General features: G+C 52.2%; 7 protein-coding genes across 7 annotated transcripts in view; 4 read left to right on the top strand and 3 right to left on the bottom strand.

Annotated features, from left to right (window-relative positions):
- Window positions 1–46: 46 nt before the first annotated feature.
- GUITHDRAFT_102291 (hypothetical protein) lies at window positions 47–1,738 on the top strand (the record flags this gene model as incomplete). The annotated part of the gene is made up of 4 exons (XM_005839311.1): window positions 47–51; window positions 193–1,011; window positions 1,070–1,322; window positions 1,364–1,738. The coding sequence occupies 4 exons, from the start codon at window positions 47–49 to the stop codon at window positions 1,736–1,738; spliced, it is 1,452 nt and encodes a 483-aa protein (XP_005839368.1).
- A 149-nt stretch (window positions 1,739–1,887) lies between these two features.
- On the bottom strand, window positions 1,888–2,969 carry GUITHDRAFT_102290 (hypothetical protein; the record flags this gene model as incomplete). The annotated part of the gene is made up of 8 exons (XM_005839310.1): window positions 1,888–2,000; window positions 2,045–2,141; window positions 2,209–2,261; window positions 2,413–2,434; window positions 2,485–2,540; window positions 2,587–2,635; window positions 2,816–2,858; window positions 2,905–2,969. 8 exons carry the CDS (start codon window positions 2,967–2,969, stop codon window positions 1,888–1,890), a joined length of 498 nt encoding a protein of 165 aa, XP_005839367.1.
- Window positions 2,970–3,182: 213 nt separating this feature from the next.
- Window positions 3,183–4,529, bottom strand: GUITHDRAFT_150773 (hypothetical protein; the record flags this gene model as incomplete). The annotated part of the gene is made up of 12 exons (XM_005839309.1): window positions 4,494–4,529; window positions 4,348–4,450; window positions 4,281–4,299; window positions 4,197–4,230; window positions 4,098–4,150; window positions 3,986–4,050; window positions 3,869–3,925; window positions 3,780–3,810; window positions 3,670–3,733; window positions 3,554–3,620; window positions 3,468–3,504; window positions 3,183–3,200 (listed from the first exon to the last, which is right to left on the bottom strand). Coding segments are annotated over exons 1-9 (427 nt in total), but the record flags the coding sequence as incomplete, so codon positions are not given.
- Window positions 4,530–5,966: 1,437 nt separating this feature from the next.
- GUITHDRAFT_92450 (hypothetical protein) lies at window positions 5,967–7,162 on the top strand. Its single transcript, XM_005839308.1, has 6 exons — window positions 5,967–6,090; window positions 6,145–6,246; window positions 6,295–6,337; window positions 6,397–6,427; window positions 6,477–6,555; window positions 6,809–7,162. Exons 1-6 carry the CDS (start codon window positions 5,989–5,991, stop codon window positions 6,893–6,895), a joined length of 444 nt encoding a protein of 147 aa, XP_005839365.1. The 5' UTR covers window positions 5,967–5,988; the 3' UTR covers window positions 6,896–7,162.
- A 7,163-nt stretch (window positions 7,163–14,325) lies between these two features.
- Window positions 14,326–15,090, top strand: GUITHDRAFT_134059 (hypothetical protein; the record flags this gene model as incomplete). The annotated part of the gene is made up of 3 exons (XM_005839307.1): window positions 14,326–14,704; window positions 14,760–14,977; window positions 15,022–15,090. The coding sequence occupies 3 exons, from the start codon at window positions 14,326–14,328 to the stop codon at window positions 15,088–15,090; spliced, it is 666 nt and encodes a 221-aa protein (XP_005839364.1).
- A 337-nt stretch (window positions 15,091–15,427) lies between these two features.
- GUITHDRAFT_134058 (hypothetical protein) lies at window positions 15,428–17,723 on the bottom strand (the record flags this gene model as incomplete). Its single annotated transcript, XM_005839306.1, has 10 exons — window positions 15,428–15,449; window positions 15,492–15,590; window positions 15,639–15,820; window positions 15,875–16,010; window positions 16,055–16,324; window positions 16,372–16,508; window positions 16,564–17,039; window positions 17,090–17,369; window positions 17,417–17,520; window positions 17,567–17,723. The coding sequence occupies 10 exons, from the start codon at window positions 17,721–17,723 to the stop codon at window positions 15,428–15,430; spliced, it is 1,863 nt and encodes a 620-aa protein (XP_005839363.1).
- Window positions 17,724–18,836: 1,113 nt separating this feature from the next.
- Window positions 18,837–21,660, top strand: part of SEC23B (secretory protein Sec23B) — a gene marked incomplete at both ends in the record, with an annotated part of 3,385 nt that continues 561 nt past the window's right edge. The window contains 9 exons of the mRNA XM_005839319.1: window positions 18,837–18,923; window positions 18,971–19,034; window positions 19,082–19,301; window positions 19,351–20,791; window positions 21,014–21,055; window positions 21,101–21,151; window positions 21,200–21,256; window positions 21,453–21,503; window positions 21,554–21,608. Coding sequence (XP_005839376.1) covers window positions 18,840–18,923; window positions 18,971–19,034; window positions 19,082–19,301; window positions 19,351–20,791; window positions 21,014–21,055; window positions 21,101–21,151; window positions 21,200–21,256; window positions 21,453–21,503; window positions 21,554–21,608 — 2,065 coding nt within the window. The remainder of the gene's footprint in view (window positions 18,924–18,970; window positions 19,035–19,081; window positions 19,302–19,350; window positions 20,792–21,013; window positions 21,056–21,100; window positions 21,152–21,199; window positions 21,257–21,452; window positions 21,504–21,553; window positions 21,609–21,660) is intronic.

Below are 21,660 nucleotides of genomic sequence, written 5' to 3'. Positions count from 1 at the left end.
GAGGAGGAAGGAGGGAGGAGACGGAACGATAATGAGGGGGGGAAGGATGAGGTGATCATGGCAACTCAGAGGAGGATGAGAGGGCAGAAGGCCAGAGGAGAAAAGGAGAAGGAGATTGGTGACCTGCAATTGAATTTGTTTGTGGGTCCTGATGTAAATTCAGTCGTGCTGACTCTTTCATGTTGTGATCAGAGTGATTGTCCGTTGTAAGCCAACGACCAAAGAACGATTGATCCAGTTGGAGAAGAACGAATTCATACTCCAAAGACCCAAGTCGAACCTCCGCAAGAACTATCCCTTCGAGCGGGTCGTCAGTGAGACAGAGAGCACGCCTGAGCTCTACAAGAACCACCTCCAGGACCTCGTGGATCATATCCTTCGAGGAAGAAGCAGCTCCGTCATCGCGTTTGGAGCAGGAGGAACAGGAAAGTCTTACACGACGAGGGGGGTGGATGGGTTGGTGCGGAGCTTCGGAAGGGACATCTTCAAAGGTCTGAGAGGAGATACCAACAGCATGCTCTCCTTGTCTGTCCTGATGTCAGCTATTACAGCTCCAGTCCAGTCGAACATGACGGGGAGGCAGATCACGCACGAAGTCCTGCTGGATGGCTTGCTTCCGGCTGGTGACGTGGGGGACTATCGAGGAGGTCTCCATGTGCGCGAGCACCCGAGCAAGGGATTCTTCGTGGAGGGCCTTAACGAGGTCGTGATCAACAGCGAGGAGGAGCTGGAGAAGTTTATAGACAGCGCTCTGCACAACTGCAACGCTGAGGATGAAAGGAGGACTGCTGGTGGCAATGGGGCGCCGCTGAAGGTGCACTGCCTGTTCTCCTTCAAGGTTCGGAGAAGGGATGGCAGCGGGATGGTGGACACAGCAGAGCTGCAGGTCGTGGATCTTGCGGGATACGCAAGGGAGAAGAAGGGAGGGGCGCAGATAGCGCGGGGAGGAGAGAAGAGTGGACCCTTGGGTGAAGATATCGTGTTGAAAGCCTTCCTTCGCATCATGAGCAGGTGCTGAGGGGGAGAGGAGGAGAGTGTCTAGAGCGAACGAGTCACGATGCTGTTGCAGCTTGGAGATGAACTCGTCGCACATCCCGCTGAGAGACTCCAAGATGACGAGGGTGCTGAGCAAGGCGCTCAGCGGCCGATGGCTGTGCGCGACGGTGACGCACGTGGCCATGGATAGCTACGAGGAGAGCGAGGCTGTGCTGCTGCTGACCATGAAGTTCTGCTCCATCACCTTCTCAACAAGGACCAAGGACGACAAGAGGCTAGAGGATGTGGCGGGGAAGAAGGAGCGGATCCAGCACTTGTGCAGCAAGGTGAGGGATGACCCTGTCTTGGCCTCTCTGCTGACTGGAAGGGCACAGCTGGAGATAAGCTGGAAGGGCTCAAGTCGTCATCCATCTGCATCGAGCACGTGGCATCGGAGGAGCTGCTGGAGCTGCGGGAGCTGCTGGCAGAGGTGGAGGCGATTGGGAAGAACCATGAGGAGTGGGAGGCAGTCTGCTCTTCATCCGACAGGTTCAAGGCCGGGGAGGGAACTATGGTTGCCCGGCTAGACCGCAAGGCGAAGGTGCAAGGGAGGGAGGGAGGAGAGGGGAGGAAGGCGGCGGGAAGGGAGCTGAGCGTGAGGGAGAATGTGAACGTGCAAGTGACGGAGGGGCACAACATGGCGGAGATCTCGACGAAACTCGCGCTGCTGAGGGAGAGGAAGGCACTGCATGCAAAGAAGTAGAGCTGGTCCCTTGTGGTGTAGCATAAAGTCTTGCTGAATGGGATGGAAGAAATAGTCAGGGCTGATACGGAAAGGGGACGAAGGGAGGAGACAAGAGATGGAGGGAAGAAGAGAGGAGGGAAGAGAGGAGAGGAGGGTAGTGGAGGAGGCTAATTGGCGCTGTCCATGAGGGAGAGAAGATCGTCTTCTTCGTTCTCCTCCTTGTCCTTCGCGTGACTCCCTTCAAATTCTTTGGCAACGTCGCTCAGCGCGACATTTCGAGCTGTCAAGAGATTTCAAACTCTCCCTCCTCCATCCTCCCCCTACCTGCAGTCGAACGGAAGACCACAGTCTCCACTTCCTTCCCTGGTCCTGCATCGACGTTTCTGTTGTCGTCGAAGATGTTGAGCTTGAACTCCTCCTCCTGGCTGCAAGCTTACGAGAGCGAGACAACGACAAGGGAGAGGAGGGGAGAAGCAGGAGAAGGAGACCTCTGAAGTCTTTGGCACGTGAATGAGCGAAGAAAGTAGTTGAAGCTCAGCTCCTGTGAGTTGTCAACAGGAGTAAGTTCTCTCTTGTAGGAGGAGGGGGACGAGAAAGGGAGAGGGGAAGAGAGAGGAGGAGGAGGAGGGGGACGAGAGTCAGGGAGGCAGAGGAAGAAGAAGAGGTGAAGGAAGAGGATGAAGATGATCGACCAGCCGTTGTCTGCTTGCGATTCTGAGCAAACAAGGATTAGCACCATGACAGTGGGAATGCCGTCAAAATACCTTGGAAGGAGTCAGCGAGGACGAGGGGGCCGTCTCTACCTGATCCTCCAACGATCCTGCATGCAACACATGAGCGATGGCGACGGAGGACAAGACGTCTACGTGATTTGCTCTTGGATGAGCTGCTGAGGTACAGGTTGAAGCCAAGATGCTAGAGAAGATGTCAGAAGAAGGACAGAGTGCTGTAGGAGCAGGAGCAGGAGCAGGTGGAGGAGGAGGGGAGGACGACGAAGGGAAAGAGGAGCAGAAGCAGGAGGAGGAGGAGGAGGAGGAGGAGGAGGAGGAGGAGGAGGAGCACAACAAGCATCAAGGAACAAGATGTTTCAAATACCGTCCTATACTCATCGCCGACCGACTGACATTGTTCAGTGAGACTGGCGAGACAATCATCCAACGTCTTCCAACAACAAAACCACTCACGGGAGTGGATACTCCAAGAATGTCTCCCCTTCTTCTTTGGAGAAAAATCTGATCTGTCCTGGCATCTGCAGCGGCAGAAACAGGGTGAGGGAGGAGGAGAGGAAGATAGGAGGAGGAGAGGAGGAGGTGAGGGAAAGGGGAGAAAGAGGGGAGGATTGAGAAAAGAAAGGAAGGGAGAAACAAGACAGGAAGAGGAGAGGAGGAGAGGAGGAGAGACAATTCGAGCGCACTTGGAAAAGTGGAGGGAGAACTCCTCCTGGCTGTATGACCATCGTGCCGTCTGCATTTTGAATTCCTGACTGAAGGTGAGAGGAAACAAAGCGAAGGGAGGGAGGAAAGGGGGAGAACAAGACAAAGGTAGGAGGGGAGGGGGAAAAGTAAGGGAAGGGAAGGGAAGGGCAGGGCAGGGAAGGGCAGGGCAGGGCAGGGCAGGGCAGGGCAGGGCAGGGCGAGGGCAGGGCAGGGCAGGGCAGGGAAGGGCAGGGCAGGGCAGGGAAGGGAAGGGCAGGGCAGGGAAGGGCAGGGCAGGGCAGGGCAGGGCAGGGAAGAGTCTTGAGTGGTACCTTCGATCAAGAAAGGAGAAACTTTGACCTTGCGGTCCTTCACATCGCATGAGAATCGCGTTGTCACATGTCAGTTGGCAACTGACCTGAACGTTTGTAAGGAGGGTCTGTCGGAGGAGAGCGAGAGAGCTCAGGCTGAGGCTAGCGATGGTGCTGCAGACGCATGCTCACAAGACAAGCATGTTAAGGTTGTTTGACCAACGTTTCTATCAGGACCACTGTTTGCTGGAGAAGTCTTTGTAGCGATTGGTCCTCTTTCACCATGTCTGCAGTCTCATATGAATAACATGGACGAGAGAGATATAAGGTCACTTCTTATATTGTCCAGGTGGTTGAGGGTGATCTGTGGAAAACAACCATAAAGAAATCACCGAGGCAGGAATGCAACTTGAAGACAGTACATCCACGAGTTGTGAAGGTGTTGAACAGGAGATGATTTGATACTTGAATCCTGTCGTCTGCGATGAAAGAGAACAAGCTGATTGGTTCTTCGATCTTAACCAGATGTAACACCTCACCATCAGATCGAACAGCTTGTCCATCGAAGATTCCGAAAGTTTCATGATGGAGGAATGGGCGATGCCTGCAACAGTTTCAACACATTACACGCGCTACAGCGACATCTGCAACGTTCGAAGATCTGCCTCGTCGACGTGTTGCTATACAACTCTTGCGGTTTGAAGCTAGAAAGTGAAATGAGAAAAGGAATTATTGGGATTTCAGCAATACAGCTCTGCAATGAACTTGGGGTTGAACATTGTTCCTGAGATGTTCGGTAACTTCACATGCCACACATGTTTTCTCATCACTCACGCAGAATATCTCCTATCACCTGCACAGCAAATCATCATGTTCATCAACATACGAAGCTGTTCCGGACCTTCTTCGCCTTTTCGTTTGCAATCTTCTGTGCGACCAACCGCTGCTCTAAGATGTACATCATCTCTCCTCCGAGATTCAGCACCAAGATCGGCATGCCGAAGCTGCAGTGCTTGTCATGCGTGCAGGTGCATGCTGGAACTCTACCGAGACATGGCGATGAACGAGAGTAGGAGGAACCTTTGAGGATTGCATCAGAGCGATCAGATCACGAGCACGATCACTTCCAACCCTCCCAACCCCCTCCCTCCTAACCCCTCCCTCCCCAAAATCCTCCTCCTCCTCCTCCTCCTCCTGTCCCTCCCTCCTCCTCATATCTTTCTCGTTGTCCCTCTCTTCGATCCTGACATCTGATTTTTCTCGGTTGTCAACGACTCAACGCATGTACCTGATGCCCTACTCTCCTTGCATCCCCCTCCACACTTTGGACTCTTGACATCACCACACCTTCTTCACCACTCTCCTCCTCCTCCTGCTCCTCCTCCTCCTCCTCCTCCTCGCTCCTCCTCGCTGCTGCTGCTCGCTCCTCCTCCTCCTCCTCCTCCTCCTCCTCCTCCTCCTCCTCCTCCTCCTCCTCATTCCAATCAGCATCGGGCGATCTCATTCCCGTCCAGTCACCCCCGAATCCTCCACCCCCACCCCAAATCCCACACACCCTGTCTAATTCCACCCCTACCCCTCAAAACGAGCATTTTGTTCAAACCCCTGGTACCGACTACCCCTGAACTCCCGGCCTCTTTGAAACATTCACCCCTACTTTCGAGTAATTTTACAGTCGAAAGAGTGGGTACATAACAGAAAGCGTCCCCCCACCCCTTGATACAATTTGGTACCCCACCCCTCACGATATACCATTCCAAACCATTCACAGACCTTCAGTTTTGAAGAAAGCCATGGCGGCGAGTGGTTGGTTGCAGGAGGGCAGGAGGAGGAGAGGAGAGGAGAGGAGAGGAGAGGAGAGGAGAGGCAAGAGAGGGGAGGGGGAGAGGACGGAGGATATGAAGAGAAGTCAAGCGAGGAGGTCAGAAGGTAAGAGAGGGGCAGGAGAGAAATAGGGGAGGAACGGGTGAAAGAAGATTGGAGGGGAGAAACGCGGTCAAACAGATCAAGCACATGTCAGAATGCGGATAGTCACTCTCTAGGAGACCTTGAGGGTAGAACAGAGCCTCGAGAGGGGAGAGGAGGAGAAGCTGAAAGAAGAAATTGAAGGCGAGGTACAGGTGTCAAATTGCTTTCAGAACCGAACAGATACGGTTCGGGAGAGGGCTGAACGATACAAGAGGAATGCCCAATGCAGATTCATGGAGATGAGAGCATTGAGCAACAGAATAGGCTTGAAGAATGTCTTGTTGGGGAAGGAACAATCAACCGACAAAGATACCTTATCCTGAGTCAATGTCGTGACGTGGTTGGTTTGTGAAGTAGCAGATCTTTTGAGAGTTTCGACTCAACTCAACTTTGTTGCATGCCCATTATTCACTTGATTAGCATACATTTGGAGTCATAGATATCATATCGCATGTATCCCTCCTTCCTTGACCTAGATCCTGGAAGGAACCCCACTTTGTCCCTTTGGGAAGGGAAGGAAACCATTCATAGTGACCTCTGCAATCCTTCAACAGGATTCGTCTGTTTGGAATTGATGGCGCTGAAAAGGATAAGCAAGGAACTCGAAGATCTCCGTAAAGATCCTCCGTCTGACTGCAGCGCTGGTCCTGTCGGCGATGACTTGTTCCACTGGCAGGTATGAAGTGAAAGAAGGGGGAGGGGAGAGGGGGAGGAAGTGAGAATAGAGCAGGCAACCATTATGGGACCGCGAGACAGTCCATACCAGGACGGATGCTTTTCCCTCCGCATTCAGTTTCCTCCCGACTATCCTTTCAGAGCTCCGAAGCTGCAGGTAGCGAGAGGGAAGGGTGATGCAAGGGTGTTGATGTCTTTTCTTCAGTTCACGACCAGAATTTATCACCCCAACATCAACGAATCAGGAGGTGATGGAGAGACTGAGAGGTCGTCTGATCTCATCGAGACATTGACATGTTGCGGCAAGGAATCTGTCTGGACATCTTGAAGGACCATTGGTGCGTGACGGTTGCGAGGTTTGACTTGGCCGTTGAGATTTGTCACCAGGTCTCCTGCGTTGACGATCAGCAAAGTTTTGCTCTCTGTGCTCAGTTTGCTGACTGATCCGAACCCCAACGATCCTCTGGTGAGCTTCCCTTGCTGCTGCTCCTCCGTTCCTCTCCCTTGCTCTGTCAACCTGATTGTGCCCTACTCTCTCTTTCTCTGTTTCCTTTGCTTCGCCCTTGTATCGTTTGTTGGACGTGGAAAGTTTGCTGTCCGACCATGTTTTGTTTGTTCTCTTCTTCTGCTTCATATTCTTGTTTGCTTGCTCGTCTCTTCTCTCTCCTACTTGTCGTTGTCTTCTCTTGGAGTTCGTTGCCTGAACTTCGTTCCCCCAGGTTCCAGAGGCAGCTCATTTGTACAAGACAAACATTGCCAAGTTCAATCAGGTTGCGGCTGAATGGACTCGCAAGTTTGCAATGTAGGAGGAATTGGATGAGGACGAGGACGGGGGGAGGAACGTGGGGGGAGGAGTTTGGAGGAAAGGGAACAGGAAGGGAAGTGACAGTGAGGCGTGGAGGAGGAAGGGAGGAGGAGGACGAGGAGGAGGAAAGTTATCGGCAGCTCCTGCCAGAGAACCTCTCAAGACGTTTTGGGATTTTGAAAGATGAGAGACGCCCGTGGATGAGGAGATGAGAAAAAAATGATCCAAGATTGCTTTTTGTCATCGCAATGAAATGCTTTAAACTGTCGGTGGTGCACCATGTTGAACAGGCAGTTGTGTCTGAAAGCTCACTTGTCTCTTGTATTGGGTATGACATGACAACAAGACAGACTCGAGTTGAGAACATCAAGACAAGTCAAAGGGATGGTCCTTCGTCTGAAGGATTGATAAGCCTGGCAATCCTTCGACATCATCACAATCATCGTCGTCGTCATCATCATCATCATCATCATCATCATCACAACTTCGACACTTGTTCCTTCTCGTCATATCTCTGCTATCTGATCACCACAGTCCCTTGATGAAAGACCCGACACCCCTGGCGACATTGTTGAGAACTTCCGGCGTCTCGAAGTCTTCGTCAGCTCCCTATCCCAATCGTCAGGGCACACCCACACACAGCAATTGGAGAATAGCGAATGTCATCATCATCACCACCACCATCCTTATCATCATCATCATCATCATCATCACCACCACCACCACCACCACCACCACCACCACCACCACCACCGCTACCACCACCACCACCACCACTACCACCACCACCACCACCACCACCACCGCTACCACCACCACCACCACCACCACCACCACCACTACCACCACCACCACCACCACCACCACCACCACCACCACCACCACCATCTCCATCATCTCCATCACTATCATCATCAACCAAACTCACTCTTTCTCTATGCTCTTCTTCTTCGAGCTTACTTCCTTCCACAGGCTCGGCTGCATTGAATTCAGAGCAAGAAGAGAAGCAGTGAGGGAAGCAGTGAGGGAAGAGAAGCAGTGAGGGAAGAAGCAGTGAGGGAAGAAGCAAGAGCAGAAGGAGCAGCAGTGGGAGCAGTAGCAGGAACTGAGGCGACAAGAAATAATTCCACCTGAATCAGCAGTTCCATCCTTCAAACTTTGCAGGTGAGACAAGTATTTTTCTCTGTCAAGCTTTATCTTCTCTTCTGCCACTTTCTTGAACTGAGTGAGTTTTCCCCGCGATCCCTCGAGCTCTTCGTCCTTCATCGCCACTTGCTGCTTCAGAGTCGCAATCATCAGCTCCAAGTCCTGCAGTCAAACAAACATGCACGTGAGAGGACGTGAAGGAGCAGAAGATGAGATGATCGAGTTCGCAACCACCTCTCTTTGAGATCCCCCTCCTGCTCCTTCTCCTCCTGCTCCTCCTCCCTTCATCTTGTCTAGCTCCTGTTTCGCGATCAGCTTCATGGCGGTATGAACAACTTGCACTCACTTGCTGTAGAGCCATGTTGGCCTCCTCTAGCTCATCCTTCCGCCTCTTCAAGTCTTCTTCTTGAGCCTGTTCGTTCGTCGTCATCAGCTCGAAGATCACTACTGGTACCATCACTTTCATCATCTCTATCAACGTCATCTCTATCACCACCACAACCACCACTACCTTCACGATCACCATCACAGTCACCACCACAAAGATCGCCACCACCACCATCATCAACAACAGTTTCATCGGCATTGTCATAATCTCCATGTTCATTATTGTCTTTAGACGGATGCATGCCAATCACCTTGTATTTCTCTACAACCTTCTTTGCATCCTGCATTACCTGCCAAGATTGATCACTGCTCCTCCTGCTCCTCCTGCTCCTCCTGCTCCTCCTGCTCCTGCTCCTGCTCCTGCTCCTGCTCCCACGCTCCTCCTCTCTGCCAACCTTCTTCAGCTTGGCCTCCAACTCCGCCACCCGTTCATCATCGCCCTCTCCAGCGCCGCCAGCAGGAGCAGCCGAGCTCTCCCTGCCCATCTGCTCCATCCCTTCTTCAGCTCCTGGATGATTTCTTCCTTGTTCCTCAGGTTCTCAGTGAAATTCTGAAGTGTCTCCATCACAGCTTGCTTCTCCTCCTGCGCTCGCATCTTCGCGCTCCGCTCACTTGCCAGCTGATCTTCCAGCTAGGACAAGGTTCAGACACCAACGCATCCCTCCTTCCTCCTCCCCTCCCCGCGTCCCTCCCCTCCCTTGCTCCTCGTCGCCTTACCTCCTTCACTCGCTCTCCTGATTCGGATCCTCCGCCTCTTCGTGCCTCCTGCAGCTCCTCCTCCACAAGCTGCAGGCTTGCTAGTCTCTCTCCCTGCTTAATGAGCTGATCCTCGTACCTGCCCATGGAGCAAACGATGAGTGCCAATACCGATATCTCCATCATCATCTCCATCACACCACCACCACCACCTCATCATCATCATCATCATCTCCATCATCATCTCCATCATCATCATCTCCATCATCATCATCATCTCCATCATCATCATCATCTCCATCATCATCATCTCCATCATCATCATCATCATCATCTCCATCATCATCATCATCTCCATCATCATCTCCATCATCATCATCATCTCCATCATCATCATCTCCATCATCATCATCATCATCATCTTACTTTTGAAGTTTCGCCTCCAAAGCAGACTTGTCGTTAGACAACGCCTCAAGCTAAAGTATGATCAAGTGAGTTTCTGGAAAACAACCCAGAGACTGGAAAAAGGAGCAGGAGCGAGAGTAGCAGGACCAGCAGCAGAAGAAGGAGCAGGAGGAGGGGCAGGGGCAGGGGCAGGGGCAGGGGCAGGGGCAGGGGCTGGAGCAGGAACTTCAACACCTTACTGACGGCCTCTTGCTGAGAACCTCTCGCAGCGTCCAGCTCCTCCTGCAGCTGTTTGATATTTCTGCGACACTCTTCGATGTCCGCCTGCAGCTGCTCGTTGCTCCCTCCCTGCTCCTCCGCCATCGCCAGTCTCTCCGTCATCTCCTCGACTTCAGCAGACAACTTGGCGGACAGCGCTTGCGCCTCCTCGTACTTCACTGCCAGCTCCTCGCACTTGACCGTGAGCTCCTTCTCCCGCGACTGCAACTCTTGCATAACCTCATCGGTGCCCCTGATCCTCTCTGCCTCCTCCTCCTCTGACTTCGCCAGCTGCTGCTTCTTCTCCAGCAGCTCAGCCTTGACCCCTTCCAGCTCAGCCCGGAGCTGCTGCGAAGTATCCTCCTCCTGCAGCTTCACAACCTCTGCCCTCAGCTCGGCGATCAAGCCCTCCTTCTCCTGTACAACCTTTCCATGCTCCTCGTCCTGTGCACACAGTTGGTCTATCTCGCCCTGCATCTTCTGCATCTTGGTAGAGACCTGGTCCTTCATCTCGCTCACGGCACAACAGACCCGCTCCAGCGCCCCATCGCACAGCTCCGCTAGCTGCTCACAGCTCAACAGCTGAGCAGCAAGGTGTTCTGCCTCCTCCTGCTGCTGCTGTTGCTGGCCCGTTGATCCCTGCTCGAGCTCCTCCTTCATCGACTGCAGCTCGCTGGTGAGATTGTTGATCTTCTCCCTGCTTTCCTCCAGCTTCGACTTCAGCTGCGCCTCCTTGACCTGGGTTGTCTCCTCCCTGCAGTGCAGCTCGGCTTCAAGCTCTGAAATCCTCTCCTCGCACGTGGATAACTTGCTTGCCATCTGCTGCTTGTCCTCCTCGATCTGGTCGTTCGCTGCCTGAAGCTCATCTCTCGCTCCCTCCAGCTCCATCACCTTCTCCTCCAGCTCCGCCATGACCTTGTTCTGCTCCTTCAGCTTCTCCTCTTCCTCCTCGAGCCGCGTCCTCAACTCTTGGCTCCCCTGAGCTTCATTCCTCATGCGCGCGAGGCTTTCTTCAGCCTCCATCAGCTTCCTCTGGTACTCCTTGCAGTGAACGTCCAGCTCTTGGATCGCGAGCTGGTAGCTTGCGATGGACTCAGCAGGCTCGTCATGCCTCTCCATCCTTCCTCCTTCCTCCTCCTCTTCCTCACGAGAAGGTCCTTGCGAGGCTTGTAGCGCTTCCTGCAGCCGGTTGACCTCCCCCCTGAGTGCTCCCACCTCTTCTTCGCTTCTTGCAACCTGCTGCTTCCATTCCTCACACTCCACCTGCAAGGCCGAGAGCTTCTCCATCTCGGCTTCAGCTTCCCTTGCCTGCTCCTTCATCCTTTCCAGCTCAGCCTCCAGCTGTCGGATGCGTTCCTCCCTCCTAGCGAGGATGTCCTCGAGATCAGCTTGTACCTCTTTCATCTTGTCTATCTCATCCACACTGTCCTTCTCCTCCTCGTCCTTCGCGCTCGCTTCGCTCAACATCTGCTCCTTCGCCTCCAGATTCTCCAGCAACTGCAACCGCTCCTCTTCCTGCCTCGCCAACTGCTCCCTGAGATCCTCAACCTGCTTCCTAGCTTCTTCCACTTCTCTTTCCCTGCTGCTCAGATTCTCCTTCAGCTCCTCCATCTGCTCGAGGCATTCCTGATGAGCATCCTCTGCCTTGCTGCTCTCCTGCTCATCGGGACAACCTCCAGCAGCCTCCAGCTCTGACCTCAGCTGCGCAATGACACTCTCCTTCTCCCCCAGACAGTCTCGGAGCGCTCTCAGCTCTTCCTCCATCCTTGCAATCTCCTCCTCCTCCCAAGCCTTTCCTCTAACAGCCTCCAGGAGTTCTTCTTTCTCCCTCTCCAACGCTTTGACCATACTCTGAGCGTTGCAGAGAGCTTCCCAATTCACCTGCGGTCCTCTCATCAGCAACGAGGCGTTTACAGCACAGCAGCAGCAACCTCAAATGACTCCTTGGCCTTCTGCGCTTCGAGCTGGGTATGCAGCAGCTGCTCCCGCAGCTCCTCGATCCCAGCAGCTTCCCGTCCTCCCTCCGTCGTCTTGGAGAATTGCGCGTCGGAGGAGCCTGAGGACACCATGACAGTCTCTTGTGAGGCCCTCAAGTCTCCTTCGGTGCTTTCAATCAAATTTGATCCCATTTCACCTGATGAGTCTTCTTCGTCTCCCCAGCCATCTTCGCCCCATCCATCCTCCTCCTCGTGGCCCATGTCCTTCCTCCCCACCATCTTCTCAATCTTCTCCATGTCCGCTTTCTTGCTCTCCTCCTCCTTCTGGTCCTTCTCCTCCTTTTCGTCACTCCTGCTCTCAGCCTGCAAGGAAGCACGTCAGCTGCCTGCAAGCATGGAATGCGGCATCATACGGTTTGAGAGGTCTGGCTGTGTAGCAACTGCTCCTTCAATTCATCGCAAGTCTGTCGCACCGCCTCAAGCTCTGCACAAGATGCTGTGTCAGTGCGAGCAAACGAACACACTGTGCACACCATTCTTGAGGCGTTCAGCCTCCTGCATGTGCTCTTGCGCAACAGACTGGTGTTGCTCCAGTTGTTGGTGGAGATGGGACTTCTCTTCTCTCTCGGATTCGATCTGGACATCTTTTTCACGTGATTCTTCTTGAAGCTCACTGACGCGATCGTTCAGAACTTCCATTGCAGCTTTCGTCTCTTCATTCTCCTTCTCGAGCAACTCGATTTGCTCGAGGGACGACGCAAGGTCTGACCTCAGCTGCTCCACTTTCAGCTGCAGCTCCTCGATATCTCCACTCTGCCCTTGAGCTTCGGCAGCTGCCGTCGACAAGTCATCCTTCTCTTGCTGCAGCTCGCCAATCCTCCCCTCGAGCGCCAAGATCATCGCATCTTTGCTCTCGATGATGCTATTCATCTCCTCTTCCACCTCCGCCAGGTGCTGTTGTTGTCGTTCGGTTTCTGCTTTGAATCTTTCAAGCGCAGATTCGTGCAGGTCTTTCATAGACGAAAGTTCATCCAGGGCCTCTTGCAGGGAAGACTGCTTCTCAGCCAGCAAGGTGTTCAACTCCTGCAAATTGTTCTCCTGTTCCTCATTCACAGCAATCGCCTTCTCGCGATCTAGCCTCAGCTGTTCGAGCTCGCTTTTCAGCTGCTCGTTTCTTCGACAAGAGTTTGGAGCCTCTCTTCCAGCACAGATTCGTGTTTGTCTTCTTCCGACTTTTCGGCACTCAACGATGCCAGCTGCTCTTTCAGGGATTGAATCTCTTCCTCTCTGGCTGCGAGTGCCCCTTGTATGTTTTCAAGAGCCTCCCTGACCTCAGCCAGCTCCTCATCACGTTGCGATATTGCTGTCTTAGCTTTCTGAGACATGCTCATGAACTTCTCTTTCGCTGTCTCAATGATTCTGTCTCGCTCCTCAACAGCCTCGGCAAGTTCAGCGATCTCGTTCTCTTTCTCAGGCAACTTCGATTGAATTTCTGCAAGAGCTTCACTGAGCTTAACGATCTGATCTTGTAGCTGTTGGTTTGCAATCTCCATCGACTGGATCCGCTCTTGCTTGCTATCCAGCTCCGATTGCAACCCCTCTTGCTGCTCTATCAACTCTACGTTCATCTTCTTGAGGGCTTCAATCTCCTTGACCACAAGATCAGAATTGTGTTTGGAGCTTGCTTCTTTCTCTTGAAGCTGAGAGGAAAGCAGCTCTTCTCTCTTCGTAGCATCCGCAAGCTTTTCATGGCAAGCCTTCACCTCCTCCTGGAGTTGAGACGCCTTATGTTGAAGCGCTAGAAGCTCACTGTTGTCGGCGGGAATGCTAGGAGAAGCGTTCTCCTGCAGCTCTTTCATCTTCGCTTCTTGAGCAGAAAATTTTGCCTTGAACTTGTTGTTCAGCGCTACCATCATCCGTTTAGCCTTAGCAAGCTGATCATCCTTGTTCTTGATCTCAACCTGGGCCGCGTCGAGTTGGGTCTGAAGCTCCTCCATCTTGCTTTCCGCAGCAATGCTCCAGCGATTACGGTGCTCTCAACACAAACGCAATAACTGAAGAGATCGAGATTGGAAAACAACTCAAACCTGATACTCAAACTATTAGGCACTCATTCAGAAATATTCAAACAACAATTTCGTACTCGTTTTTTCACTTCACATCAACGAGAACAAAGAGCCATACTTCAGGAAAAGCAGGAGTTCTACTCAGCATAGAAGATGATATAAAAGAAACTCACAAATCTCCTCAAAATTCCAGACAACATGACTGTATCACTTTCAATTGCAACTACAAGCACAAACTCATGCGGAGTATGTACAACAACATCGCGTCGATCAGAGGCATGGAGGCAACAACATCATCCTCTTCCGCGTCATTGCTACACATCTCTGCAGGTCTCCTCTGCCATCCCAGAAGCAGCTGATGCTGTTTCTCCTCCTCCTCCTCCTCCTCCGTCGCCTCCCTGCCTCACCTCCATTGCCAGCAGCCTACGTGGAAAACGTTTACTCAACTGTGAGTTTAACCAGCGGGCCGGGCCCGGGCCCGGCCCGGCCGATGAGATTGAATATGAGGGAGATGAGTTCTGAGCTGCCTCTTCGCAATGGCGTGTGGAGAGAGGGATCCTGCTTCTCCCCTCCTCTCCTCCTCCTCCTCCTCCTCCTCTTCCTCCTCCTCCTCCTCCTCTAGGTTGAGGATTCTTCTTGGTGCTGGCTGTCTGCTTGTCCTCGTCGTCTCTTCCTCCCTCCTCCACTCGCCACGCGCTTCGGAGAAGTTGCAGCTCGTGATGGCTCGGCCGTTTCCTCGCGCTCAGCGGATGCTGAGGATGAGGATGCAGAAGCTGGGGCAAGGGAGCATGTTCCTGAATCATCCAGGATACTTCTCTGTAGGCTCCAAAGGTGGACAGAACGATGGTTTGACCTACTTGCCTCCGCAAGCCACCCCTGACTGGGCTAAGGGGCGGGCATGGAACATTGATGCAGGTACTGGTCTTGTCGTCAGGATGTGATTACAAATATGATGTTTGTTTTCCAACAGAACTCCAGGGAGACTGTGTCTGTGAGCAGCCATACGATCAAGTCACCAGGGTTGTGAACAAGGAAATTGTCTGTCATTGTCCGAGAAATTTCGTGCCGAACCCGCCGCAGTTTCCAGGCAATCCCCCGAACCCTACGAGCATGAAGTACGAGGATGGATGCGAGTGTGTTGTAGCAGACACTGATGATCACACAATCTGCACCTGCCCCCTCGATGAGGTTTGTTCGCCCTTGATCGTGTTAAGGTTCTGACGTGACAGCAGCTGGACATGGAGGATTATGATATGCATGCTCCTCCCAAGGAAGCAGAAGAGGCTGCAAGTGAACCATAGGCCTTCAAGGTGAGCCCTGTCAGCTAATTGCTTGCTGAGAAAATGCACTATTTCTTGTTTGCATGACTGTTCGTGTTACGAAGCCGGGGGTTGGGGTTGTGATTTTTGTTTTCAGATGATGAATCAAATGAGCTCATTGAAATTCTACTTCAAAAAACATGTAAATAAGGCATCTGGAGGAGAAAATTTAGATTTATTGAATAGAAAATCAAGCAAGCAAGCAATATTGTAGCTAGTTGATTAGGTTCCTGTTACTTGGGTGGTGTCAACAATCGATCAATTGCTTGCACTCACAATTACCTATTGAAGTAGAAGTCTCGTCCAGGAAAATTTTAAATTACATGCTGCTTCGTTGTTTCCTACAAATTCGTGAGAGGATTTCGAATGTGCGAGGAGATTACTTTTGAAGATTTCGCCACTTATCTTTCAGGTCCACAGCTGAGCGAGAAGGATGGAAGTCGAAGTTTGACAAGATCATTGTCCATTTGCTCGGCCCATACCTGAACACGGACGATCAGTGCTGGGAGGATCGTTGACACCAGTCAGACCTTTCAATCCCTTTCCGCAAGGTCTCCTCCTCCTCAGCCGTCCATCTGATATAACCCTTACCAGCCGCATCAGCTTTCCGCTTCTGAGGGGTGGAGTCTTGATTCGTGAAGTCTTTAGGTCGGTAGTCGTTCTTGGGAGTGGCTAACTTGATGGCTTCGTCGCTCTCGTCATCTGTGTCCCACTGTTCCGCCACAAGTGTCAACCATACGAGAAAGCAACTTTGGTCTTGGCTCACTTGCAAACTCTTGCCTTCATCGGGCGGGTCGAGAAGATTTTTTCGTTTTGACTTTGCTGGGGATTTTCTAGTCGTGGTCGAATTGCTCTGCTGCAAAACTTCTTCTAAGGGATCCTTCCCTTTGCTCAAAAGATCGCTTGCAACCAAATCAGAACGTCGCATTCAGGTTTGACATCTCACCTTCTCTTCTCTCGCAAAGTTTTGATAAGTACCGCATCCTCAGCGGACACATCTTGTGCTGCTTTTTTTGGCGTGGTACGACTGCTCTTACGAGGATTTGCATTCTCCTTGCCACCAGACGGAGCATTTTCTTCCTCTGATTCCTCTTCTTGCCGTTTTCGATGCTTCCTGGCAGCCCTAGATTTGGGCTGCACGAATTCTACTTCATCATCACTTGGCACTTTTTCTGCTGCTTTGGAGCGTTTTGACGCAGCGGCAGATTCGGTATTCCTGGTAAATCGAGTCAAAGCCAAACAGGTAGAAAATGCATCGTCCACTTTGCTTTTGCTGCTTTTTCAGGAGCAGATTCATCTTCTGCTGGATGTTGGACTTCTTCAGATGCCTGCTGCTTGGTTGGCTTTCCCTTGCGGCCGGAGAGTTCTTTCAGAACTTCTACGACGTCAGGATGGACTTGCTGTTCGAAAGAAAGAAACGAAATCAAGGAGAATCAAAGAACAAACAGACAGCACCTGATGTATTTCAGTCCAGTCCCCCTCGTCGTCTCGTCCACAAGCTAATCTGAGGGCATCACGAAGGTCCCATGCAGACATGTCAAAATATGCACGTGAGGCGTCCTTGTCCTCGTTCGCATTGTCCTCTTCAGCCTCAGCATTCACAGCCACTTGAGTTTGCTTCTCACTGGGAATTTCTTCAATTTCCGCAACTTTTGAGTTTTCGTCTTTCTTGTTGATGGCCCGCGTACGGCGTGATGTCTTGGATTCTTCTTGGACAGGCACTGGAGCACTTTCAGGGTCACCTGCCTCCTCTTGATCCTTTTCGTCAACTACAATTTGTTTTGGGTCGGATTGTTTGCTGAAACTTGGTGCATATTTTCCGGAGCTGATATCTCTGGCAATGATCTCAAGCATTGTTGGTTTCTGGGTGCTGGCGAGATGTGTCCAAAATTCCTTCATGACAGCATCCAAATTCTCCACGGGATATTTCGCTGGAAAAGATCAAGTAAGCTAGATTCAATAAGGTGGTATTGTTACGCACCAAATAGTTTTGGTAGATCTTTCTTTGAAATAGAAAGACTGTCACTGCGAAAAGCATTCACTTCTTTGAAGTTTTCATCTTGTTTGTTTTTGGTTTGCCAAGGAAACAACATTTGCACGTTCTGACGAAACTGTTCCAAATCCATGCTGTCGCTCTTCAGCTCTTTCAATGCTGCCTGAATCTTGAGCTCATTGAAGGCTCGCCAGAACACGGATCCAGGGGATTTCTCCAGATCATCGTCAGTGCATACAAAATCAAATTCTCGGAGGGCCAGGTTGAACTGAGAAAGAAAACTTACAATAAGCACGGTATGAGCAAAGAAATCACCTCCCGAGCTTCGATCCATCGTCGCAGCTGGCCAATGGGATCTGCTTTCTCAGCTAGTTTCTCGTGTGTGATGTGGTACTTCCGTGACATGCTTTGAATGAGACCTGAGCCAATCTGTCACGGGAGAAGCCACAAGAACAGGCTGATTACCTTGCAAGGCTTCATCCAGCCCGTAGCGAGAGCAATGCTCGTACATCCAAGCGCTGATGACCTGCATGCGCTCCTCCTCAAGGGCAACATGCTCGTTCACGGGTGGGGCAGAGCTCCCACTTGCCTTGACGGCCTTGCCTTGTTTTTGCGTCGGCATGACAGGCGAATATGAAAGATGCCTTTGCTGAAGATCTGCGGAGTGTTCAGCAATGTTGTTTTATAATCTTGCTGATGTTCAATGTTTTACACTGGAATAATGCTATGGCCTGGGTCAGGCGCTTGGTATGCGTCAACAGTGAACAAGCTTTTGACGCATATCTTGACACATCCAATCCAATATTGTGGTCATAATGTTCTTGCTCTAGGGCTATTCTTGTGTACGTTCAAGCAAAGGTGAAATGCTTTCTTCATACTTCAGTGCAGCACTTTCATATTAATGATCCACTTCATCCCTAAACAAATTCTTCATATGATGTGATCTTCCTCGAGCATTTCTCACAAAATATTCTCACTTTCACCATCACCATCTTCTTTCATGTTGTTGCAACTCATCTTTCATTTCTCACGTTTAGTCTCATCCTCCTCTGCGCATCTCAACCCCAACGCTTTGAAAATCTGCATGGAAGGCGCGGGAAACAAACCATGACCCCCACCCTTATTAGTTTTCTTCTTGACCCCTACCCTCATATTTACTATTATACACCCCCCCTTTCGTCCCGCCAATAAGCAATATTCAGAACCTGTACCCCCTCTGAATTCTTCAACCCTACCCACTGGTCACAGTGGGGTGGTATTCGAATGTGAGAAACCGTTATACACGGTTACAAGACGTTATCCGGGTGGTTAGTATGACGCCAGCAATGCAGAAAACGAGAGCGGGGAGTGGGAAAGGTGAAGACAGGCAGGCAGGCAGGCAGGCAGGCAGGCAGGTAGACAGACAGACAGACAGATAGTCAGATAAGCATGCAGGAGGAGAGGAGGGAGGGAGGGAGGAGAAAGAGGAACAAAGAGAGAAGGAAGCAGAATCAAGAGAGAGGAGGGATGGGGCGAGGAAGAGAGTACCAGCCTGCGAGACAGTCAACCAAGTACAGGGCATCCCCTAAGTCAAGGGAGTGGCGTTAGCATCTAGGTCTTATATAGTCAGCATGGTGTTTGTGAGCGCGAGTTAGTAGTAGACGCTCGATGTAGCCGTCAGATCTACTTGAAGATTACGGTCGTCATTGATACAAGAAGTAACACTGATTGTCATTGATTCCCTTCTTGCTTCAGGTCGATGCTCCCAGTAGTCGAGCCAACAGCCCAAGCGCAGCCAGCGGCCTCCACTCCATTGAAGTCGCAAGAGCATGCAGGACGCGTGGTGAGTACTCGCCCACCATTCTGGCCCCCTCTCAAAGCATGGAGCAGGCGCCCGAACCGCCCAAGGAGATTCTTGGAAACACAGTTGACGAGCATTGGAGGAACACATGCGGTGACGAACTTACAGCTCCCTGCTTCGTCCTCCTGAACTTAGAGCAGGAGCCGTCCCTACGAGGTCCAGCCTGACCAAGGGAGGCCTGCCCTTTGGCTTTATCGTCTCCCCCTTTGCTGCCCCCGACGACAGCAATCGGTGGCTTCGCAAGGCAGCTGAACGTTGCCAGTCGTGCGGGGCAGTCAGGAACCTCTACATCGCTGTGGAGTCCAACACGGGTCGATGGGCATGCAACTTCTGCGGGGCGATCAACAAGTCGGAGGATCTGTGAGCTTCTGCGTGCTGCTGCGTTGTGATGACTCACCTTGCCGAGCAGGAAGGGAAGAGACGCGATCGAGTCTTGCCGGGAGCTCAGAGACGCCGTGATTGAGTACGTGGAGCCAACCGTTGGCTCGATCTCCACGCAGGTCAAGAGGAAAGTCACCATGCTCGTGATCGATACTGCAATGCGGCAAAAGGACCTCGACGAGCTGCAGGACTCGCTGCTGAAAGCTTTGAGCGTGCTGGACAAGAACGAGGAGATCGGCTTTATCACCTTCGATGCCGTCGTCAAGGTGTACGACCTGTCGAAGCAAGAGTGCGCAACAGCATTCATCCTTCCTGGGACCCGCTCCCCCTCCCAGTATGACCTCAACATGTTGGGGAACACTGGGGCTGTCTTTGCTGCTCCCCTGCATGCTTGTTTCAACACCATCTCTTCGATCATCAGGTCCTTGAAGACTCCTGTACGCGACGGCAAGAGGGTCAGAGCTCGTTCTCGCTGTGTTGGCCCTGCCGTCGAAGCTGCCGTCGCCATTGTTGCCTCCTTGCATGGAAACTCCTTCCATGCCAACGCCGACGATGGCATCTCTCCTCAAGGAGGGAAGGGACACGTCTCGCTTGTGCTAGGAGGCCCTCCGACCATCGGCCCTGGCAGCGAAGACTTTGAGGTGGAGGCAAGCACGGAGGCAGCAGGGATGAGCCCGAGCGAGCAGCAGGCGACGGAGTACTTTGGAAAGGTCGGGCACAGGACGAGGCTGCTGGGGATCTCTACCGACGTTCTGGTTGTGTCCATGCTGAGCATCGGGGTGCAGAAGCTGCAGGCAATGACGATGACGTGCGGGGGAGAAGTTGTGAACCACCTCCACTTCGGGGAAGCGTTCGAGAGTGACCTCGTGAACGGGATGTACAGGACGGGAGGGCGGACATCAGGAGTTGTTGACATCCATGCGAGCGCTTGTGTGGAGGTGCTGAGGATCATCGGGCCCCTCATCGACCCTGCGACCAGACAGGAGGAGGAGATGGCTGAAGACTTGCCCAACCTCGCCATCAGCCCGAGCGTGGAGGGCAGGAGCTCTTACACCGTCATCTACTCGCTCAAGGAGGACGTTCACGACCAGTACATCTACTTCCAAGTCGTCACTGCCCACTCAACCCACAACGATGAGAGAGTCTTGCGGACGAGCACCATGAGGATCCCAGTCACCGACAACACCGCCAACCTCCTCCATGCCGTCGACGTCGCCGCCTCTGCTGTTGTGCTCGCCAAGGAGGCCGTGGCTGAGGTCAAGGACGGTTCCTCCTCTCTCGAGGATGTCAAGGCTCAACTGAATCAGAGGGTCCAGACCATCGCTCAGACTTGGAGCGACCAGGTGAAGGTCACAATAGGAGGCAGAATGTCCACGTTCCCCGCTCAGCTCCAGGGCCTTCCTAAGTACCTCTTCTTCGCGCAGAACGGCCCTCTCCTCGGATCCATTCTCAACAGTGAGGATGATGCGGTTAGAGCATTTCTTGCCCGGCTACCTCCTCCCTCCCTCCCTCCCTCCCTCCCTCCCTCCCTCCCTCCCTGCATACATACATACATACATATCTCCCCTCTTCTCCTCTCTTTCCTCTCTCTGTTCTCACTCACTACAGCGCTATATATCTCTCCCCACCTTCCCTCCCGACTTTTTCTCCCTCCTCCTTCAGCTCGTCACTGACTGGGAGCCTGCTATCAGAACGTGTTGAGAAGAATCTTCTTGAAGTCGAACCTCGAGGACGTGAGTCTTTTCTTTCACAACTCAACATGCTGATAGCTCCCTCAGTCTCTCCGCATCCTCTCCCCCCAGCTCTTCTCGTGCACCCTCAACGAGCAGGTTATCTTGCTGCGACGGTGCTCAAGAGATGAAGTGACGAGGTGGTAGAATGTCTTGCAGTTCGAGGAATTGCCGGTTGAGGACACCTCGCTTCTGCCTGACCGGGTAAAATATAGATGGATATCCTCCTCCTCCTCCTCCTCCTCCTCCTCCTCCTCCTCCTAACCTCTCAAGATTCCGTCTTCTTGTTTTCCTTCTTCCTCATCAACAACATCATCCTATCCTCTTTGTCTCATTCCCTCTCTCCCGCATGGCCTGTCTCTACCCGCTATTGTATCTACCTTGCTTACAGCCTGTACAGATTGTCTTTATGGATCATCACACTCAAGTGTTTGTATGGAGTGGATCTCAGGTGCCTGACTTTCGCTCTTTGTTTTACTCGATTTTCTCACTGGTCGTCAGGTGTCTGGTGTTGAGTTCGAGCCTGTGAGACAGACGTTGCTGTCAAACATCAAGGTTGAGATGAATATGATTTTATCTCCACTACCAACCTCCTTCTCCTCCTCCTC

The sequence above is a fragment of the Guillardia theta genome (assembly GCF_000315625.1).
Source record: "Guillardia theta CCMP2712 unplaced genomic scaffold GUITHscaffold_9, whole genome shotgun sequence".
Lineage (NCBI taxonomy): Eukaryota > Cryptophyceae > Pyrenomonadales > Geminigeraceae > Guillardia > Guillardia theta.
This window is presented reverse-complemented; position numbering and strand designations above follow the sequence as displayed.

Bases quoted from the DNA above. Each gene is read 5' to 3' on its own strand.
- GUITHDRAFT_92450 (XM_005839308.1), top strand. From the start codon at position 5,989: ATGGCGCTGAAAAGGATAAGCAAGGAACTCGAAGATCTCCGTAAAGAT. The intron at 6,091-6,144 runs GTATGAAGTGAA...AGAATAGAGCAG, and splicing joins ATGACTTGTTCCACTGGCAG to GCAACCATTATGGGACCGCG. The intron at 6,247-6,294 runs GTAGCGAGAGGG...TCTTTTCTTCAG, and splicing joins TCAGAGCTCCGAAGCTGCAG to TTCACGACCAGAATTTATCA.